This window comes from Mytilus edulis, chromosome 1, assembly GCF_963676685.1.
Source record: "Mytilus edulis chromosome 1, xbMytEdul2.2, whole genome shotgun sequence".
NCBI classification, from domain to species: Eukaryota; Metazoa; Mollusca; class Bivalvia; order Mytilida; family Mytilidae; genus Mytilus; species Mytilus edulis.
In genome coordinates, this window is record NC_092344.1 from 115643241 (window position 1) to 115665697 (window position 22457).

Sequence of the window (22457 nt, forward strand, 5' to 3'; positions counted from 1 at the left end):
TGACTATGCATTTTTGCCCTGAAAAAAAAAATTCATTCATACTCAGCAGTTCTAAAGATAATGAACAACTTGTATTTTACACCTATGTTCTTTTTGTAGCCCAGAAAGGCCATATTGGATGGCAAACCTGGTCATCAACACATTCTTTAAAATTAGATATCCCAAACTTCGTTTGAATAAATCTTATAGAAGATCTAACCAAAGATTTGTTTTTGTAAAAGTTAAGAACCATGGAAGAGGACAGCCAAAGACAGATGACGACAAGAACAGATAATGGATGAAAAGTGATTTGGTCCTTTCCGCCAGTTGAGCTCAAAGAAGTTCTCAGTAAATAATGGACAAAAGCTAAGTCATTATTTTTGCATTTATTTTGTTCCATAACAAAAAATATTCCATCTTGTAAAAATAACAGAATGTAAAAGATTGGTATTGCATGGATTACAGCAGAATACATAACATACTCTTAAAATAGGATGAAAATAATTCCTGCCAGATATTTTAAAGATCTAAAACCAAATATCAGATAATGTATGTTATGCATTGAAGTAAAATTTGGTGATTTAAAACTATAAATGAAGCAAACTTACTAATTACTTCTGTCAAAAAATATACAAAACTGTGTATTTAGGTGCATCTTTAAATTGTCTTCATTCTTAAATTGCAGTTAAGAATACAGTATTACAATAAAAGTATCATCATGACTGAATAATTTTGCTCAAGATGGCAAACTTGGAAAGCAGTATCAAATAATTAAATAACAGTTAAGAATCAATATGTAAACAGTATTTATGAAATTACAATTTTGTATTTTGTATTTTGATATCCAACATTCAAGATATCTATTTGTAGCTATCATAAACGCTGTGACTTGGTTTCCTTAATATTTTTGTCAGGGGGAGGAATAAAAATCTTAAAGAAAATAATTTCAAAACTATTGCTAAAATTTGTTTAAAAAAAAAAGAACTTAACAACAAAAGAAATGCACCACCACAGTTAATTTATTTATTATTAAAAATCTTATCATTCCGTACTGTACCTGCATTTTCATCACTGAGATTGTTATGTCCAGCTAATTAAGTAATCCTTCATTGGTTCTAGATGAGAAATATTTAAGTCCCATTGAAAAAACCTACAGAGAACAATGGGTTTTGAATTTACAAAATGGGACCGATGAACTTTCAAAAATTAAAATTAACAAAGAAAACCCATTCTACTAAAAAATTTCATTTCTTTTGCAATAGTTTGTTTTGGTGATTTTTAAGCAAATTGACAAAAATATTTCAGTGTTGGACTTCACAGAAAATGCAGGCTATTCCTTATTTTAGTATATCAGTACTAATTAAAAGTATGCTCTGAATATTATGAACAAAATAACTCCCCTTTTCCAAGAAAACATAAATTATGTGTTCCACACTGTGTACACACCTGTAACCTTCACACTTAACACTCTGGTATAAATATATACATGTATTTACACGATGGACATGACTGGCAGCTTTGACAGGAGCAGAAACTCCACAGAATTATAACACAATCAGTAAGAAGAGATCAAAACATATAACAAATAACAGATAATAAAAATAGGTATTATTTATAATTGGAATTATTTTTTTAAAGGAAATAATCTACCTTTATCAATCAGTAAGATATATACCAATAATTTTTATGCAAACAATTTCTAAAAGGGTTTCATGACTATTATCTTGCCTGCGTTGGCTGCTGTCTGTGTAATAGTGCAATATCTACTGCAAAATGCTCATTTTGTCAGTAAAATATGGACTTTTTGTAATTTGAAGTTTTGTAAAGATTTGACAAAGTTATAGATATCCAAAAAATGTAATTCAAGTCAGTGTTTAATTTTAAGGCTTTTTGTAATTTGAGATCAATGAAAAGAGAAAAATATGACTAAAATAATTCCAATATTCAATAATTAAATTAGTATGAAAACAAAATTAAATATATAACAATTATTTCAGAACAATAAAAAAATAATGCTAAAAAATAAATAAATTCATTGTTTAGATTCAACAATTTTGTTTTGGTCTGGGGTTTCAATACTATTATATAGTATAAAGTTATATCATACCATTGTACAGTTTCAAGGCTATCATAAGAATTATGTAAAAATCCAAACCGTTTGGACAAACTATCGTTACATATTTTCTATAATTTTTAAAATCATCATATATGAAACAGATAGTTTTACTGATAGGTCAATAACTAGTAAACAAGAACTGGTATATCGAGGAAAGAAATCGATTTTTTTCTGTTTTAATGAAATTTAATAACAAGGTAACAAATTTTTAAAATTTTGTGTATGCATCATTCAAATGTATTGATAAAAAAAAATCAACAACATGTTTCAGATAATTCAATCAATAAATAATTTCAAATTCACCTAGCATTCTATTTACCACATTTAAGTTTTTCTTTTTACCATTTTGGCAACTTGATTTTTTTTTATCTATTGAGGCACTATGGTATTTTATTTTGGCAATTTTTCATTAGAATACTCTTAGAATAACTGCAAAGTGATATGATTTCATGGAGTTAATTTGTTTTTAACATAAACTTTAGTTCTATCATATGAAACATAACCCAGGTTTTTAACAGGTTAGAACTATTTGATGTTAATCCAATTGTAAAAGCTTTGAATTCAGAAATATAAATTCACAGAATGTGAAATGCTTTGAAAAGAGTGAAAAACTTTGTCTTGCAAGACTAGATATGAGACACTGATATACAGATCGGTCATTTTTACAAATTATGATGAACTCATATTTATATTTCAAGCACTGAATGATACAATAACAAATATAATGCAGAAAAAACAAATAAATCTGATGTATGACATATTAAAACATATGTATTCTATGTTTGAAAAATCTTTCTACTTAACTTGGACTAACAACAATTCTACTAATTTCTACGGCCTTTGTATCTAAATGTCTATCAAAGTGTTGTAATACTCAAGTTATTATTCAGTAATAGGGTTGTTATGTGTAATTTTTCCTTTTGCATTTGTTGGTTATGTATTGCTATTCTATTGTTTCATTTAAACATTAAATATTCAAAATGGTTTCTCTGTTAACAGATACTAAATTAAAAACTTTGTTTATGTCATTTTGTTTGTTTGTGCAGTCTTCTTACCTTCAGACTAAATGTCTCTTCTTACCTTCAGACTAAATGTCAATCTAATAAAATTATGAATGACCTCCGTCTCCTATGTTATCCCAAAATGACAGACATGTTTTTTACTATCTTCAGTAAAAGTTTATATTTTCACATTTTTTTTCAATTTTTTTTGTGAGGGACTAAAATTCAAGAAAACCTTGGAAATTTTTCACATAAACAGTATTCTGAATGGGGTTTTATAAAAAAAATACGAAATAAATACAGTTGTCATTGATCATTCATAACTTAATTCATTTGAACTGTCTCCATCCCTTTTAAAACAACACCTATGACATATAAACACAATATAAAAATATATAAAGCTTTGAGGTAATACAAAACAACTTGTGGACAAATCACAGTTAAAAAAAATAAGACTATCACAGACTTGGAAACTGATTTATAAATTATAAAAATATACTTATGAATACACAAATGCATGATTCAATAAGAACCATTAAAGCACAATCAACTTAGTAACAAGGCAAAGATTTAGTTATCTATTTTATATGTTTACCAAAACATAAGCAGGGAAATATTTTTAATTGTTCAATGCTCTGATTATTGTAATTCTATATAAGCTTCCTCCCAAAACACCAACTTTCTAAATGAATATTATAAAAATCTTTACAAGAATCAAAATTCTATCCTGAAGGGTGAATTGTTGTCATTATTTAAGAAAGCAGCTGCATATAAAGAGTTATAAATCTTAAACTTACATGTAAATTATGACATATCAATCTCAAAAGATTGCTTGATTTCTATTGACAAATATTAAAAATGTTTAGAAAGTTTATCAAATGCAAATTGTCCAAGGAAATTTATTTAAATGAACTGTTTTATCTTATTTACATCAGGCAATTGCAATGAGTAAATGTAAACATATAGTCAGCACAAATTTATATTCACACATCAAACATTCCTATCTATTTCTTGCTTTGCTGACAAAAACAGTAAACTGTATAGAATGCACTGCAAATGACTAAATAAAGGAAATAATCAATAAAATGTAGCCTAATTTACAAACATACTACAACAGAAAATCTTGAGTAACCAGTACTCTCTATTAAATCTTAGTCATTATTAAACAACATCAGAACATTAAATCAGCATAATATATTTTTATTCTCTCGGACATTGTTTCAACACATTTTATTCAATACATTAACATAATAAAATGATAACAAATTTCTCTGAGGACAGAAGAACTGTATTGTTTTAAACTAATTGCAGTAATACTTAATTTAGCTCAATTGAACACATTGCAGAAGTTTGATACGATGGATGACAACAATGATAATAATTCACACAAAAATGAATAATTTCAAGCAATCTGATTAACCTGAGTTATCAACTAAAGATCTATAGTTTATATGGTTCAAACACTCAGTGTTTTGGTGAAAGTTAAAACCAATCATAAGTTAGTACTGCTTACAAATAACATTCAAAAGTATAGACCAAACAATACACAAAAATAAATGTAATATTTATATAGCAGTATTAACATAATACACTACATAACACAATCAAAACTGCCAATTAAAATGACTCAACTTGGGAAACACTAATAGTTTAGACTCTACAACTGAAAGAAAGATCTAACTTGATTTAATATTTTATCAGTGAACAATGTTTCATGTCCAGGGATTTAATGCTAAGTTAATACAATCAACAAAGATCTATATCTAAAGAACACATGTCTTAATATGATTAATATAATAGTGAAATGTTTACAAACAACATTTAGCTTTTTTTTTATACATGATGGCACATGATTTTGTAGCTTTTGTATGATGATTTTTTTCTCCGTGATGGCACTAGCTGTAACCTCTATGAGTAACTAACTTTTTGACTTTCTCCAGCACAATTGGAATATTTTGTTTGTATAACCGATCATTACTAAGATCTATGTAACTGTAACGAGCCAAAAGTTTTCGCACTTGGTCTGGAGCACTTTCAAGGGGAGAGAATCGGAGTAAGACCGGTACAATTGGTTTGTGAAATGTTTCAGCTAATGTCAGATCTTTCTTACAATTATCACTTTGGAGGTATTTTGGTGTGAGACAGGTTAGAACTACTGAAGCAGCTTTCATATTTCTCTGGATTTGACTCTGTAATGTTTCAAGACCAGAATCCAGTTGATGTGTCACACTACTTCGTGAACTTTTGCTACTGGTTCCCCTTGGTGGATGGTTGATGGTGATGTCTGCCCAACACTGAAGACCATTGTGTTCCAGCAAGTTTTTAATGTCCTCTACTTTTCCTTGCATGTCCCATTGATAACTTATGAACACTTGTGGGTCTCCATCTTCCTTTGTTACCGGGGTTGCACCATCTGGAAGAACAACTATTAGTTTTAAATTACAATTTTCTTTATTATAACTTTGTTTTGCTTAAATAATAAAGTAATATGTTTAAATATCACTATAGAGTAAATACTGTCTATTTAAGACTGCTTTGGTTATATGTAATTTTCTAAAGGAGGAATTTTACTGATTAGAAAACTATTCCACCAAAGATTTACACAAGTTTGATTTTAACTAAAGTATATTAATTTCATTGAGACACACTGAAATAAAAATTAACCCTTACCATGCTTGTCCCACAATATTATGACCTCTACCCAAAATACTGGTCTCCATACTTTTAGAGGTCAACTGTATGACATTAATTTCAAAGTTGATGCATGTTCTATTACCTTTTGAATCATATAATGGTTTATACAAATAGTTCTTTTCGTTGCTACTGCTGACAAAAGATTAGCATCCCTATGTTTCCTGATCTGTTACTTTATTTGCAGGCGAGGCAAAAATCATATAATTATATTACTAGTACTAAGTGCAGTTTGCAGTCTGCGAATATTGTATGAAGCAATATCTAAGATGAAACAACTTTTCATAGAAAGGCAAATGTAGGTTTTTATGTATAAGCTGTCATAGCTTACTTAAAAAAAAATGAATGTATGATTTGATTTCTAGTGATAGTGTGTTGCAACTTTATAACAATTGACATTGTATCATTCATAACATATAATATAAACCAGGTGCTCTGCAGGTCGCAGCTTTATACAACCCCAGTGGTTGAACCCTGAACAGTTGGGGCAAATTTGGTCACAATATTCCAGCTTGATTCAGTCTGAATTTGGATTGTGATTTTTTTTGACATAATAAAGGTTTTTGTCACAAAATTAATGTGGTCAAAGATATAACAAATCTATTGCACAATACTGTGCAATTGAATATTTCTTCTTGAAACTTTTCAAAATTCAAAATTTGAAAAAAAAAAAAAAAAGGGAAGCCCTTCAAAAAATGGTAAACAACCCCCCCCCAAAAAAAACTTTTTGAAACCCGCTTGGAGCAATAACCCTTCAACTCAATCCCATGCTTTCCATTGCAGTGTTGAACCTTGTAGTAAAATTTCAGAGAGATCCATACACTTCAACACAAGTTATTGTCATGATTGTTTGGAAACTAGAAACATGCTTTTTTTTGGGCCTAATTCCTACATATTTTGGGCAATTAACTCAAAACTTAATCCCAGCTTCCCATTTGTTATATCATACATTGTGGTACAATTTCAGAGAGATCCATACAATTACACATAAGTTATTGTCTTGAAACTAGAAAAATGCTTGTTTTGACCCCTTTATGGCCCTTAATTCCTAAACTTTGGCAACATAACCCCTAAAATGAATCCAAACCTTCTACTTGTGGTTTTAAACATTGCCGTATGATTTCAGAGCAATTGAAATACTTCTACACAAGTTATTATCCTGAAACTAGAAAAATGCTTGTTTTGGGCTCTTTTTGGGCCCCTAATTCCTCATCAGTTGGGACCATCATCCCCAAAATCAATCCCAACCTTCCTTTTGTGGTATTGAAACTTCTGAAAAAAATTTCATGAAGATTTATTCACTTAAACTTAAGTTATTATCCGGAAACAAATGTGTCTTCGGACGACGAGGACGCAGACGACATCGCAGACGACATTATACCATTATACGATCCCAAAAAAATGTTGGGGTCGTATAAAAAGAAGATGTGGTATGATTGCCAATGAGACAACTCTCCACAAGAGACCAAATGACACAAATATTAACAACTATAGGTCACTGTACGGCCTTCAACAATGAGCAAAGCCCATACCCCATAGTCAGCTATAAAAGGCCCTGAAAAGACAATGTAAAACAATTCAAACGAGAAAACTAACAGCCTAATTTAAACCTACTTTTAACTAAAGCCAGACTTTCTAATGGTTTGAGTCCATCTGACATCTTATTGAGATATGACTGCTCCAGTACAACTCCAGGAACTCTCCGTAAAGGCTTAATATGGTGCTCAAGTACATCTAAGCTCTCATTGTACATCTTGGTTTCAAAATCAATGGCTGGACAATCACCTGTAATTACAAACAAAACAAATCATTATAGTATCTAAACTGTTATCGATTACAATAAAGTTTTATACAGATAATCATTTATAGGACAATCATCTATAAATAACAAGAAAACATCTCCATAATTACAGCTAGACATATTAAATCTCTTGATCAATATTATACAAGATATCATTGATTTTCCTAAAGATGTTGGAAGACATCTATCTTTAAATTTTAAAAAACTTTGATAATAAGAATAATTAAACAATTGTCTTATACATGTAACAGGAGTATTGATGCATTCTTTCAATCTGAATGTGGGAAAAAAAAAGAAGTAAAAATATGTTCAGATTCATAAAAACAGCTCTAGTTTAGGTTTCATTAAATGCCATGTAGGTTTGACAAAAATATTGATGAAACTCCTTCAAACCCAGCCTGTATCTCTTAATGTGGGATTTTTTTTTTAAATTTTGCCTTAAATGCTGTCTCTTCATAATCTTGTCCTAATAAACTTTTATCACATACTTAACCTTATGTATTATTTTTATATTTAGCCTTCACAAGGAAAGACAAAAAATATATCAAAAAGGCTTCAATTGGATTTTGTTCAATGAACTGAAAAACAAGGAATTATTTGAATCTGGAATAATTTTGAATTCTGGAAAATTGAAAAGAAATGTACAATGAAAACTATCCCAACAAAGTTCTGATTAGTTCGGTTTAGTTTGCTTTCATTGAAGATATCGTCTTTTATTCTTAATTTTGTACAACTATTCATCCATAGTTACCGAAGATACATTTATTCAATTGTATCTAAGTGAAATAAACTGAAATATATCTTCATATTTATTCGAAGACATTTAGGTAATAATATCTATTATCTAAAATATGCAATTTTACTTAGTCTTATAATATTATTCTAAATCATCAAGTAGATTAAATCACAAGTATGTAATTCAATGTATTTCACCTACTTGATCGGGGATTTTTAATCACATTCAAAGAAAACTTTAATGAAAGGAAAATAGTTGAAGAACTAGGTGTTAATTACAAATTAAATGTTTAATGAAAAGTATGGACATGGTACATTGTTAGTTGATTTTACATAAATGGACATTTAAATTTGGTTACCTGTATTAAAGTAACATTATTGTTAATGATATATTTCTTATTTCAATTATTTGCTTTCTCTCGATAACAACAAACTATACATTCAATGTATGTCTTTTTAAAACATCTAATCATTCAAAAAGGACTAAACATATTTCATATTAATCCTAAAAAATAAAAGATCTATCAATTTCTGATACTCTATTTAAAAAAAGTCTACAGTTGGGAACAAAATATTTACTGAGTATCAAAAAAAAATGTCATTACAAGAATATTATTTGATTCTAGTCCCTATTTTAAAAAAAAAATATTTTGCATTTCAAAGGTCACTGGATGTAAACATTATTGACCAAACACTATAACATGAATCCGGATGAACAGACAGACAGACTGACGAATGCACAGATCGAAAAACATAATTCCTCTAAGTAGAGCATAAAAAGAGTGGAACTTTTTATTTTTAGATAAAAACAATAAGCACAGTTTCTTGTCTAAAAATGAAAAACTTGATCATGTTTATAGATAAGCAAAAGTGCAAATATCTCACCTGCTTTACTGATAACAATTGAATTTATGTTACTTATCTTTCAGATTTAGGATTATGCAAGTATTATATTTTCAATGATCCATTTAAATGAGGTAAAAGTCCCATTTGATTGCTTATACTATATATATAGTATCTGAGAAACATAGCTAACCACAAATACACATTGCCAAATGTTGACCAATGAACCATAAAAATGAGGTCAAGGTCAGATGAAACTGTCAGATGGAAGCGTACACCATAAAATCCTTCTCTACATTAAATGAAGTTTACTATTCATTGGTTGTATCTGAGAAACAGGCCTTACTACACAAGGAACAGTGGGTAATAAACCATGAAACTGAGGTCAGGGTCAAATGAACCCTGCGAGACAGACACCTTAAAATCATTCTAAATACCAACTTATATATAGATTTCTTTCATGTTTTGCACATCTTCAAGTGTAGCAGGGTCTGCTTCTGGAGCCCCTGAGATTACTCCCAGTTGTTGGCAGGGTTCATGTTGCTAAGTCTTTAGTTTTCTCTGTTATGTTTTGTGTACAGTTGTTTGTCTTTTTCTTTTTTAGCTATCACACTACCAGTTATTTTTTATTTATGAGTTTGAATTTTCCTTTGATATCTTTTGCCTCTCTTTTCAAATATTTAAATGGAAATTGTTTGTGAAAATTCCCCCTCCCTTAGTTTACACTTTGATAGATGATATTATTGAAACTTCAGTTCTTTTTAACCTACATAAAATCACGACATTAAACACATGTATTGGATCCAAGGTTTTATGAAAATTGAAGAAAAAAACCCAATGCAACTTAGTCTTTTATTCACGGTCTATTAAATGCATCAGAAATAGAAATAATGCATTAGAGTTTAAAAAATGTATAAATCATAATAAAATTAAATTCTGTGAAATTTTATGAATGACCTTTAAATTAACCTGTTTTGTTTTTCTTACTTCTTCACTTCAAATTCAGATAATATCTCCTCAAAATGGAGTTTTTGAGGTAGACATATCATTTTTCAATTTGACACATTTTTTTCTAGAAGTAATTAATGTGTAAACTTGGCCGCAGACTCACAAACTTTACATAAAACTCAGTGATATGCATCTATACTTACCTAGTATAGCTTTTAGTGATGGTCGAAGACCAGGCCAAACATTTTTAAACATGGCAGTCACTATTCTCTTGCCAAGCCAATCAGCAAACAAGACTTCATGGAAAACAAAAGGTGACAATGTTGCAGCATCTGTCAGGATAACTATCACATGAGTTGCTGTAGCCATGTGTGGACCATTTATCTGTAGAAACTCTTCTTTTGATTTACCAAGCTTTAAACTGTCATGGTGAATAACCTGCTCAAATGTATAAATAAATCTCAACATCTATCATACTTTAATTTGGAGACTCTAGTCATATAAATAATCATAATTCCTGTAAATTGTATTACATAAAAAAAAGATTATGAAACACTATATATCATCAAAATGCTGGATCATACTAAGATCATATTTAGTGAGTTTGGTGGTCATTTCAACAAACTTTCAGTATTACAATGGGTACTAATTGTTGACCATACTTGTCATATTTTGTACACCTGTAAAGTAGAATTCAGTCAAAACATCCTAAATGACGAAAAGAAAACGCATATATTGCTAATTTTTAATTTCACTTTCAGATATATTGATGATGTCCTGGCACTCAATAACCCACATTTCAGTAAACATTTGCTCCTCTTTTTTATTACAGTGAGCTTGAATATAAGGATTGTACCAAAATTATAAAGTCTGATTCATATCTGAGAGGTTTTCTTAATATTGCCAAGGGGGAACCACTCCAATAAAATGTACATGTATGTAAAAATGTAGACTACGGTTCTGCAGGGTTCTCGCTAAGGATTTTTGAAGGCAAGTCCAGGGACTCATCATTTTTAACCATGATGAGTCCAACAGAAAGAAGAAAATATTTTATTGCAATATAATGTAATATTTTAGTCTCCATTTCATAACAGAGCAATGAAATGACATTAAATTCAGATCACTTTTAAAATTTTGCTATAAAATGATGATATTCATTGATATTTGTGTTTAACTGTGTTCAGTTTATACAAAATATTTCAATCTTGATGCATCTGTTGACAGTCCAGACAGATTTTGATGAGTCCAGGACTCATTGACTAGCCTTAGTGAGAACCCTGGTTCTGTATGATTATTAACTCAAATTGTGTGCATAACAGTTTCAAAGTCAATAAGATAATGTTCAAGACACGTAAATAACTGTAATGCCTGCTACAAATGTATAATACAATGTATGTTCTTGATCAATAAAGAAAATAGAAAGGGCTATTAAATGACAATAAAACCTTTAATAATGATTCGAAATTTACCACTTTATCACAAACACAGGTTGTTAAATACCTAATCCAATGTACATAGAAATGATTTATTTAATTATTTCAACACCTTGTGTCTAGTAGCAATAAATAATATACATGTACGTATACATGTAAATAGAATTGAGAATGGAAATGGGGAATATGTCAAAGAGACAACAACCCAACCACAGAGCAGAAAACAACCCAGGACCATATATAAGTATACCATAAACAATGATAAATTAACCAGATAAAAGACTGAACCAAAAACTATTTGACAAACTTGCCCAAAAAGGCAAATAGCTTTTTACATTTGTCTAAAGCAAAATTTAAGTCATTTTCACTATTGTATAGAAATGTTTGCAGACTTCATATACACCTACCCTCATACTAAAATACAGTGCATAAATTTTTAAGAATATCAAATATTGATTTCTTTCAATAAGCTTTTAAATTTTGATGAGTTCCCCCCCCCCCTTCTTGTTTTTTTTTAATTGACATTTTCTAACTTAAAAAATGCATGTGATCACCAAATGACCTTGTATACTTTAAAACCAATTCAAATACACATTTAGTCTGTAGGTATTCCCAAAACTGTTTACTTTCATTAGATACAGTATTTTACCAAAATGGTTGGAGTGTTGAGAAAGAACGAAAAAAAGAATAAATCACATCAATACAGTGACTTACATGTACATGTAGTGCATGTGCTTTTTAAAGTGGGTAATGACTCTCATACATCATAATGGCTCTAAGGTCAAAGGTTTGTCTTATACATATATTTGCTAATCATTTAATTTATTAGAAAGATATATTTACTTTTGTTATCCGTGAGCATGTCAAACATTTAAACAATCAATGCATAGTTGTCAGCTGTATCCATTGATACTGTACATATGTTCAAATCGTTTGTCAATATCAATATATTCAATAAAAATTCCAAATATCACCAAAGAAAGGTTTATAAATTGTTTTTACTTGTGTGTAAAACTGACCAAGTAAATCTGTTATTGAAGAATTTGACAGGTCATATTTAATAAAGCTATATATATGTAAGTTAATTTACAGTGTCATAAATGAAATTTTCATTAATAAACAGATAGGCTCCTCTTATTGGTATTGATTTTAGTCATTGTCATTGAATATAACCATGTATTCTTTTGAGAAAAATGTAGAAGTTTGGATCAAACAACATCTTATCAGAAACTTTACTTTGACTCAGAGAATGTTTTTTTTTCTGGTACTGATCTTTAACACAAAGTGTTGTGAAACAATCTACTGTGTAATTTGGCATTAAAATTGGAAAGACCCTATCATAGGGAACATGTTTACTAAGTTTCAAGTTGATTGGACTTCAACTTCATCATCAAAAACTACCTCGACCAAGAACTTTAACCTGAAGCGGGACAGATGGAAAAACAGATGGATGGATGCAGACCAGAAAACATAATGCTCATGAATGGGGCATAAAAACAAACACTGATTATTTGTGACATCACACATTTATCCTGCAATGTTCTCTTGATTTTTTTTTTACCTTTAATCATTCATATACATAGTACATGTATTATCAGCAGAGGGACCTCTTTCTGCATTAAGGTCCGGTGTTTGCAACATTTAATTTAAGTCAAATAAATATGGCCTTTATTTGAAATACTTGATTGGACAATTGAAATGACACAGCCAGTTTACATGGTTTATGTGAAATATGATTTCAAAACTGAAAACATGGAAAAACAAGCGTCTGCAAAAATATAACATACAATGTATGTTTATGTTATTGATAAATTAAAAAAAAAGATTTAGTTACTTCTTTAAACATGCTTAAATGTTTATTACATTTTGTGTACAATCCTAGAATTGTTAAATTTTGTGTACTCAATAACATGTACATATTTATATGTAAACCTCTACCACATTCTTTATGTGCCTGTACAAAGTCAGGGGCATGGAGTCGGTTTCACAAAAAAACTTATGACTAACATTAATTGTAAATATATACTGTTCATAACTAACAATTAATCTTAGTCGTTTTTGGGTAAAATGAACTCCTGTAGTTAAGTGGTTGGTGTTGGTTTCAAGATTTCAAGATTCAAGATTCTTTACTTCTCAAACACCATAAATTTACAATGGTACAAATAAGTTCATCAAAAGTTATATAACATAACACAAACACACATGACAAGATGAGATGAAAATATCAAATAATATAAAATAAACAGTATAGTAGATAAGAGTGGTGATTAACCAGGAAGACTCACTTGAAAAGTTATAACGCTGATAAATTTACCCAGCTTTTTCAACTTATTTTGTATTTTTGTTGGTTGCTGCCTGTCATTTCAACTTCACATTTGTATTTGTTTTGTTTTGTTTATAGCATCAATCAGACTATTGCTTTTATCTTTTCAATTTGTTCACAGTTTACATATAAGAAAATGCCCGTACCAATTGGCAAGTCAGAATTAAGACAGTTATTATCCCATTCCTTTCATGTGTTTGAGCTTAGATTTTGATTAGGGCCTTTCCATTTAGTATTTTCCTAGGAGCTCTGTATTTTTGTTATTTTACTTTGTACCATGTCTTCTATAGCATAAATCAAACTGTAAAAGTTTTATCACATGTTAAAGGCTGTATTGTGACCTATACATTTAGTAGTTGATTACATTCTTGTACTGGTGGGTACATACATGTAATTGTCTGATTGGCAAACATACTACATCTCATTATGTTTACATAAAAGGAATTGGTTTTGCTACTTCCAACACCTTGTACACAGTACTCATCATGCTCATGTTGGCAACTTTTTTTCATGAAAGGTTGGGGTAAATTGACTTGACATTAAATAGGGAATGTGAAAATAAATGATATCTTACCTGCAAGTTTTTCTTTTTTAAGTCAGCTTTAACATTTTGTGCTAATCTCACATCTGTTGGGTCATAAATTAGATATATGACATCTGGTTTTGATCTTTGTGCTCTGGATCTAAGATGCCAGTTGTCTACTGATCGATGTTCTTTGTCAAGGGTCTGCAGAATCTGCTGCATTATTTTCTTACGTACTACACGACTGTCAATTCCAAGGTGGTTTATCATGTCTTGGTCTGTCAGGGACATCAACAAAAATCCATCAACCATGTTTTCTGCTAGGCTTTGCTGATAAAATTCTTTTACCCCTAACTTGAATATCCATTCTTGCAAGTCACTTGGGCTCCACTGACAAATTTTCTTCTTTTTGTAATCTCCACTAAATTCAGTTTCAGGTGGTGTGATGGGTGTAGGTGGCGTGTTGATAGTAGCGAACTTCTCCAAACTTTCCATCACTGCACCAATCACAACAGATGCTTTCTCTGCTAAACTAAGTTTAGTATGCTGTTGAGTCAAATCTACAAGGTTTTTTAAAATACTAGAATATTCACGAGGTAACTCTGTTTTCTCCATTGAAGAAAACAAAACAGGGAATATTTCCACCGACATTGGTGATGCTTTCTTCCTTTCATATAATGTTTTTCCTTCATATACTGAAACTGGACACATAAAATAGCTGTCTGATAAAAATATCAGTGCTGCACGGCACTTTTCAACAGCTTCCATTCTCATAGAAAACCAGCAAGGACTGTCTGTGTTCTTTTCATCCTTGTCAAACCATATGTCTTCTGCCAAGTTGTTCTCTTTTAACTGCCGAATAGTTTCTACAACAAATTTTCGCTCCAAAAATCCAGCATCAGGGGAATATGACACAAATATACCTTTCTTCATTTTCTTAAGTTTCATTGGTGTTCCCAGACTTGGAACTATGTCATGCTTCTTAACATGGGACAGATTAGTAGTGTCTTTCAGTACAGATTTTGCATTGTCCCTCGATTTATCTGGTTGTGATACGACATTAGAAACAGAATCAAACTGATTTATATCTTCCACCTTATCTTTTATTTCTAAAGTAACTTCATTGTCATTATGATTTTCACCTTCCATTATCAAAATCAACTTGGAAACGATTTCCGTTTCGCGAGGTCTTTAATTTTGCTTAATTACATTTGTCATTAATAATCGCAGTGACAGATCATTCTGATTAACGAGACTGACCCAAGCTGACATGTCACATTACCTGTAACTTTCTTGACAAGTTCAAATGAAAGTGGACAACATTTTTTTGACTGCACATAGAAACCAAACACTGTTCCGGATATTTGGCCGCTTACGAAATTGAAAATAAATTTGGAAAATATTTACAGAACCCAGAGATATGTTTCAGAAATCACTAAAACTTGAATATATGTTTATTAATTTTAAATTTTACTGCATTTTAAATAAACATACTGTTAAAAATACTTAATAGATTGGTAAACGTAGTTAGGCGTAATATCAATAAAAAAAATTGTCAGTCTTAGTACATTTACTTTTCTTTAACAATATGTAATTTTATTCTTTACAATATTTGTAATCAAATGTGCTTCATTTATTATAGGTATGATACTTCGTAATTAAAAACTTTCTTGTCAAAAGTAATAATTTTAAAACAATAGCAGAATGGTAAAATGAAGAGTAATAACTTTAGACAGAAGTTGACAAAAACATTTCAGTAACTTGTTTAACCTTTTTAACCACAACATGACTAGGTAAGCAAAGGTTTATTAATTAGAGAGTTGTAAACCCAATTCAAGTTAGGATATCAACACTTTGACCTTCTTCTGGTGTCAAGTGTCAATTCTATGAATTTAACGCTAATTGTTTTAAAGTACCAGATGGTATTCAATTTTAGTCTAAATTTTGTAATATTTTTACATTCACCAGAGGTCTCAAACCACTCTCTAATGTAAACTTCTTTAGTATATTTTCCCCCATTTTACATTTATACAGGATCGAACAAAAATTGCTAAATCAATGTTGTCAGTTGGAAATAATGGTAGACCATACAAGATCATACAACCAAAAGATAGAATTTAGGACAGTGACATTTTTGGTTGTCTGTCATAAATTTGGTATTTTACAATAGATTATAGATACATTTTATTTTTGTACCCCCCCCCCCCCCCCCCCCTCCCAAAGGTGATTCAACAATTAGCAAATATCATCTCATCTACATTTTTTACTTGATAGTTAGAAAATGGTCCAAATAGAGCTGTTTTTAAATTATTTTGGATTGACTTAAAAAAAAAAGAGTTCATCTAATTTTATAATTGCATAATATTTATTACATTGTATATTACGTAGAAGGCATATGAGATATCCAACTAATATGAAATAAATTTGAATTTATTTAATTATAATGCATAGCTTTCATTATGAACAAAAATCATTAAAAATCCTAATAAATTGAGAAACAAAAAATCTGTAAATGATTACTTGTAATCTGATATATGTACATGAAAAAGTATTAACATCTACATTGTATTGCATGTCTGTCTTCAACAAGAGTATTTTGAAGTGGAAACAAATCCAATAATTTGCCTGGATGGTGAACTAGTTAGACAGGCTTTGTTTGACATTCATCAGTTTGAGTCTAGTACATGTACTTTTTGTTGTTCTGAAATTTTTACCTATAAAACCCAAAACAAAAGATTTATTCATTTACATGTGGCTTCATGATTACACTGTGTACTTTATATGTTTGTATTATAAAACCAAATTATTTGAGTTATCTCCCCTAGTAAATAAAAATATAACAAATCTGACATTCTTTTATTTTTGATATAAAAAGAACCATCTTTAGAAATTTACTAAATCAAAAATTATAGCACCACATTTTTAATAACTTTTAAAAAAAATGAAATCTGTATTCTGAAAGCTTCATGGTACAAGGCCTTGGGAAGCTCTATATATTGTCATCAGCATTTTTTTTTTCAATATCGTGTTTTAAAGGGATATCCAATGGTCACAAATAAATGAAGTTCATAAGTGTATATTTCATACATACTGAGTATTCAATATATCTATTCAAAAACTTGGAAATAGTTTACAATAGTTGTATCTCCCTGTTCTATTAATACAATGACATCTAATTGCCTTACAGATAATGCCTGGTATCCTGAATGGGCCAATCAACATGTTTTCTATAGAACAGATAGAGCTTATCCGTAGACTTCGTAACAGTGGAATAACTAAACACCAAGTTATAGAAGCTTTTGATTCTTTAGACAGAATTGATGGAGAACTAGGTTCTTTATTTGATGTACCAGTGATCAAAGGTGCCAAACAAAATCTACATACTAGAACTCATCAACATGATCTACATGTATTGTCACCGTCAGTTAGTCAATCTACGACTAGGCCAAACACACATGAATCAGCTAATCATCACATGATAAATTCATCATCACATGACCTATTGTCACCATTACAGACATCAGTTAGTCAATCTATGACTAGGCAAAACACACATGAATCAGCTGATCATCACATGGTAAATTCATCATCACATGATACAAATAAACAGTTATCCAGAACTGCATCCCAGCAAGCTAATAAGAAGTTAACAAATCTGTCTTGTTCCACTATAGATCTTTCCATGGATGATAATGACCACTTTAATAACGATACAAGAAACTATAAAGCTTCACAGTATACATGTAACAATTCCAGAATTGAGAACAATCTAGTTGAAAGGATAGAAAGATGTCAAAATTCTAAATTTGCCAATGCGAGTTCGACTGTAAATAAAACTATATCAGGGGAATTAAACCCTCAATCTATCCAGTCAGCATCAATTAATGCATTGAACAATTACAGCACAGTGTCTGTTCCAAACAAAAAGCAAAAAACAACAGAAAAAGTAGATTTTGTAGAAATGGATTCAAAACATGATGTTGTTGAGTTAATAGAGAGTGCAGTGAAAGAAAAGATTGGGTAAAGATTTACATTAGATAGTTTTGATTGGTGGGGGAAGCTAGAGTGCTCCTAACAAATAGCCATCTCCGATTACACATTTTCAGTTTAAAAACGTAATTGTTTTTTTCAAAAAAATCATAAATCTTCGTCTGTAATTGGAGTAATTCATTATTAAGTATATTTTTCACAACTGAAGTTTACTTAATCCTATTTCATCTTTCTTAAATGATTTATAAAATAATAATGAAACCTCTTTATTTATTTTTTTAAAATTCTGAATAGAATTTGCATGAACTATCAGCTTTCATTCCAGTCCTTAGGTAAATGTACTACATTAATTCTAAGATGCATGTATTATTCACTGTTTGATGTAGATTTTATTTATTTGTAAGTACTTGTACACCCACACTAGGCCAAACAGTGATAATGCCAGATGGTCAGGAACTTACAATTTCATACCAAAGACGAGAAAGATTCACCTTCAGGGAAAGACATTTAGAAATTCTGGAAGCTTTCTTTAAAGATAATCCATATCCAACATATGAACAGAGAGAAGCCATAGCTGATACGTGTAATCTGGCTATAAGTAATGATGGTAATTCACACCTTTACTTATTCACGGTCTACTAACAAGTTTCATTTTCTTGCATAAACAAAATATCAAGGGGGCAATGTTAAGTTCTGCTATGAGAAACATTAGAATACTTAGAGGTACCAAAGATTATCATAAAAAAAACATTGAAATACACTTACATTTTTTAAATGAAAATTGCTGGGAAGGGGAGGCAGCTCATCTCTTTTTGTTTTAAACAGATTTAACATGGAGATACATTGTACATGCAACTCTGTCTTTACCACGGACCAAATTTTCAAGATTTGGCCTTCATTTCGCTATTTAAATGATAATCCATTGTTTGGATTAATTTCAACAAATGGCTTGATTTGATCCTGTTTAAAATGATTTGATGCAGTATTTAAGGCCTAAAAACAAAGAACACAAAGATCATTGGCACATGGGACTCTAATGTAAAGCTTACCTTAAGTTCATCATGACCTTTCGAAGACAATGAAATAAACAATCACATATCTTGTTCTTCTATTGCAGTGTCCTTCCCACAAATGTCATACAGCAACCTGGTAAATGGTGAATTTTGAAATACCACCTTGTTCTAGAAATTATAACACCACAGTCCTTACAAAATCTATAGGAATATCATTTTAGATAGCATCACATTCTGCAATCTTTTATCCTATGCAGAAAGTGTGGCATATGACTGGTTAAATATTTCATTTTCTAATTGTCTTTAAAACATTAGAATAAGATAGTTCATGTACACAAAACATATTAGATTTATCTAAATGCAAGGCTAAAAGGGAAGACCATTGTCAACAATGGGTAGTCAAATTATATAAACACCCCTGTAAAAACAATTGAAAAAAAACAAACTTGCTTTTAAATTTGAACAAATTGAATTTATTTTGGAAGATACTTACAAATTTGCTCAAAAATATTAGGAAATCATGAGATTGTTTTGATAATAAAGCACATGACATAAGCTTATCCATGAATTCAATAAAAGTGACCAATGTATCATACATGTATGGTGTTTGACCATTGGTGGACCTAATGACTTATATTTAAAGAAGTTCCTAGCATTGTGCTTTTGTGATGTTGGTAACATGTCAGCCTCTCATCCTCTTAATCTTAATCAAGATTTTACAGGATATATTTTGTATTGTAGGAGCTAGGCCATTATATGAAAAGGAAAAGGTGACAGCTCATATGATTCTGAATTGGTTTGCAAACAGCAGAAAAGAGGTGAAAAAGCTGGCAAAAGAAGGTCAGTTAAATGGCTTCTGATTAATAATTGTGTAATAGTGTTATTGGACAGTCTTTCACAAGATGTACAAGAACAATCTAATGGAAACATGTATGTACATATAATGCCAGGTTTATCTTGTCACTAATATCTCATCCTTTCAATGTATTTTTGTTAAATAGTTTTTTTTTTAAATGGTGAATAAAATAAATCCAGACAGCTACTTGCACTTTGTACACTTTGTCTTGATAGAATGACTCATACATGTACCGGTATGCTTGTTAACCATGTTATTTAAATATAAAATTATTCTATTTTAGGTGGTATTGTGGCCTCAGCGTCTATTTTGCCATCACGTTTAAGTAAGCGCAAATCCACAAGTATAGTAGCACAGGGTTCAAATGAAGACAGTGTGATTTCTGACCAATCTAATGACTCTTTCCAAGCTTCCAGTGACATCAAAGGACCAAAAGAAGAATTTATCATTATTAAGTGTGAAGAGGGCAATGGAAGTTAAAGGGGCACTAGCTGTCACATTCATGTTCACCGATTAGACTCAAATTCTCATATGTTATTAATAACAATGTAAAGCATTTATACAAACCATCATAAGTCTAAAATAAACAATTTACAGGGCAGTCTCGATAATATGTAGCTTCGTCTTGTTTGGATTTTAGTCTAAACACCATCTAATTAATTATCGAATTGACCTCTGTTGACCATATAAGCGATGTAAACATATAAATAGAAATAAATAGATTAAGCAACTCGTGCAACTGGATTTTTATAGGTCTGTTTAATTTTATATTATAGATTAGAAATATATGTTTATCTTTGTTTTTACCTTATAAGAATGATTTTTTTGCAGATTGAAGCAGTCAGTCGAATGATTTACCTTTATTTCACTTTCCATGTTGACATTCTTTGTCTTTAGATAACTGTACACAGACAATGCATGCATTATTCTATCTCTAGCTAGGGGTTAAATTGAAGTTCACATGAATATTGATTTAATGAGGTTGAATAATTCATTATCAATGTTTCTTTGCTTAATTTGACAAAATTGAACCATTCTAGCCAGTGGCTTCCCTAGAAACATTTTGATGCATGGTGGGTGTAATGTGAATTTGCAATGTGGAGCGCAGCATTGTTTCATAGAATTATTTTTGTTACACTAGTGAAATGAATTGTGCATGTCAGTTTAAAAACTTCATATAAATCTGCAATACAGTCAGGAACAATACTTAACATTTTCTGCAAAAGCCAGCCTGGATCCAAAAGTTTTTTTCAAGGGCCCTGTAGAATTATTTTTGGCTCTACCAGGTTAATTTTGTTTTACTACAGGTACATACTTATTAATAGTCTTGAATGTTCTTATATAAAAGCCAATAATATATGTTTGAAATACCTTATACATGCATGTAGCTTGTTTCTGATTTTGATGGAAATATTATTTGAAAATACATGGTTCAATGGATTTAAAATTCTGTTAAAAATTCAATGTGTTTTTTTAATGCCTTTATTAAATAAAGGCATTAAAAAACCACATTGAATTTTTAACAGAATTTTAAATCCATTGAACCATGTATTTTCAGACTGGTTAACTTATATTTGTAATATTATGAAAAAAAAACAAAAAAAAAAAACAGCCCCCCCCCTTTTCCATACCCCTAGATGTAGATTATTAATATCAAAATGATAATGAAATTATTACTGTCTATAAATAACCATATAATGTAACTGTTTCCTGTTACAAAGGGGGTTTGCTGAATTTTTCTGCCAAAAAGCACATGGCTTTCAACAGTTGTAAACAAAGCATTCAATTTGTGATCATGGAATACAGCTTTAATTAATTTAATTTGGATATAGATATTCAACTTAAGGTACAGTCAAGCACTGTTTTTAATTTCTGCTGGATTAAAACTAGTTTGAAAGATCAGTTTTAAAAATAAAATAATCTTTGACATCAAAACAACAGACGATATAAAATATATTGTGAATATTCAGAGTCCCATAAATTTTTTGAACTCTGCTACAAAGGTCAAAGTTACATCATGTTTCAACCCAATGATGTGTATTCTCGTTACAACTATTCAACTCATTTGATATAAATATTTCAATAAATTAAAGATGTCAAACTTACAATTTCTAAACGAAAAAAATTTATACTGCAAAAGGTTTACTTTTTATTTTTCACGATAGGATATTTGAAAGCTGTGTCTGGCTATAATATTTATCATTT

The 22457-nt window shown here is 30.2% G+C and overlaps 2 protein-coding genes across 3 annotated transcripts; one reads left to right on the forward strand and one right to left on the reverse strand.

The window, feature by feature from the left end:
* Positions 1–350: 350 nt before the first annotated feature.
* On the reverse strand, positions 351–17585 carry LOC139501366 (uncharacterized). 2 transcript variants are annotated; one of them, XM_071290414.1, is made up of 4 exons: positions 14445–17585; positions 10318–10552; positions 7402–7572; positions 351–5509 (listed from the first exon to the last, which is right to left on the reverse strand). In XM_071290414.1, exons 1-4 carry the CDS (start codon positions 15540–15542, stop codon positions 4992–4994), a joined length of 2022 nt encoding a protein of 673 aa, XP_071146515.1. In that variant the 5' UTR covers positions 15543–17585; the 3' UTR covers positions 351–4991. The 2 variants fall into 2 exon arrangements, with proteins under 2 accessions (XP_071146515.1, XP_071146509.1); XM_071290408.1 differs by having other exon boundaries at positions 351–5521; positions 14445–16155.
* On the forward strand, positions 16111–21053 carry LOC139501380 (homeobox-containing protein 1-like). The gene is made up of 5 exons (XM_071290423.1): positions 16111–16186; positions 17581–18413; positions 18788–18990; positions 20138–20236; positions 20536–21053. The coding sequence occupies exons 2-5, from the start codon at positions 17584–17586 to the stop codon at positions 20730–20732; spliced, it is 1329 nt and encodes a 442-aa protein (XP_071146524.1). The 5' UTR covers positions 16111–16186; positions 17581–17583; the 3' UTR covers positions 20733–21053.
* Positions 21054–22457: the final 1404 nt, after the last annotated feature.

Excerpts from the sequence above, each read along its gene's own strand:
- LOC139501366 (XM_071290408.1), bottom strand. The coding sequence starts at position 15,542 with ATGGAAGGTGAAAATCATAATGACAATGAAGTTACTTTAGAAATAAAA. Across the intron at positions 10,553-14,444 it reads TAAAAAAGAAAAACTTGCAG|GTTATTCACCATGACAGTTT; the intron begins GTAAGATATCAT and ends ACATTTGAGCAG. Across the intron at positions 7,573-10,317 it reads ATCACTAAAAGCTATACTAG|GTGATTGTCCAGCCATTGAT; the intron begins GTAAGTATAGAT and ends TTGTAATTACAG.
- LOC139501380 (XM_071290423.1), top strand. The coding sequence starts at position 17,584 with ATGCCTGGTATCCTGAATGGGCCAATCAACATGTTTTCTATAGAACAG. Across the intron at positions 18,991-20,137 it reads TCTGGCTATAAGTAATGATG|GAGCTAGGCCATTATATGAA; the intron begins GTAATTCACACC and ends TTTGTATTGTAG. Across the intron at positions 20,237-20,535 it reads GAAAAAGCTGGCAAAAGAAG|GTGGTATTGTGGCCTCAGCG; the intron begins GTCAGTTAAATG and ends ATTCTATTTTAG.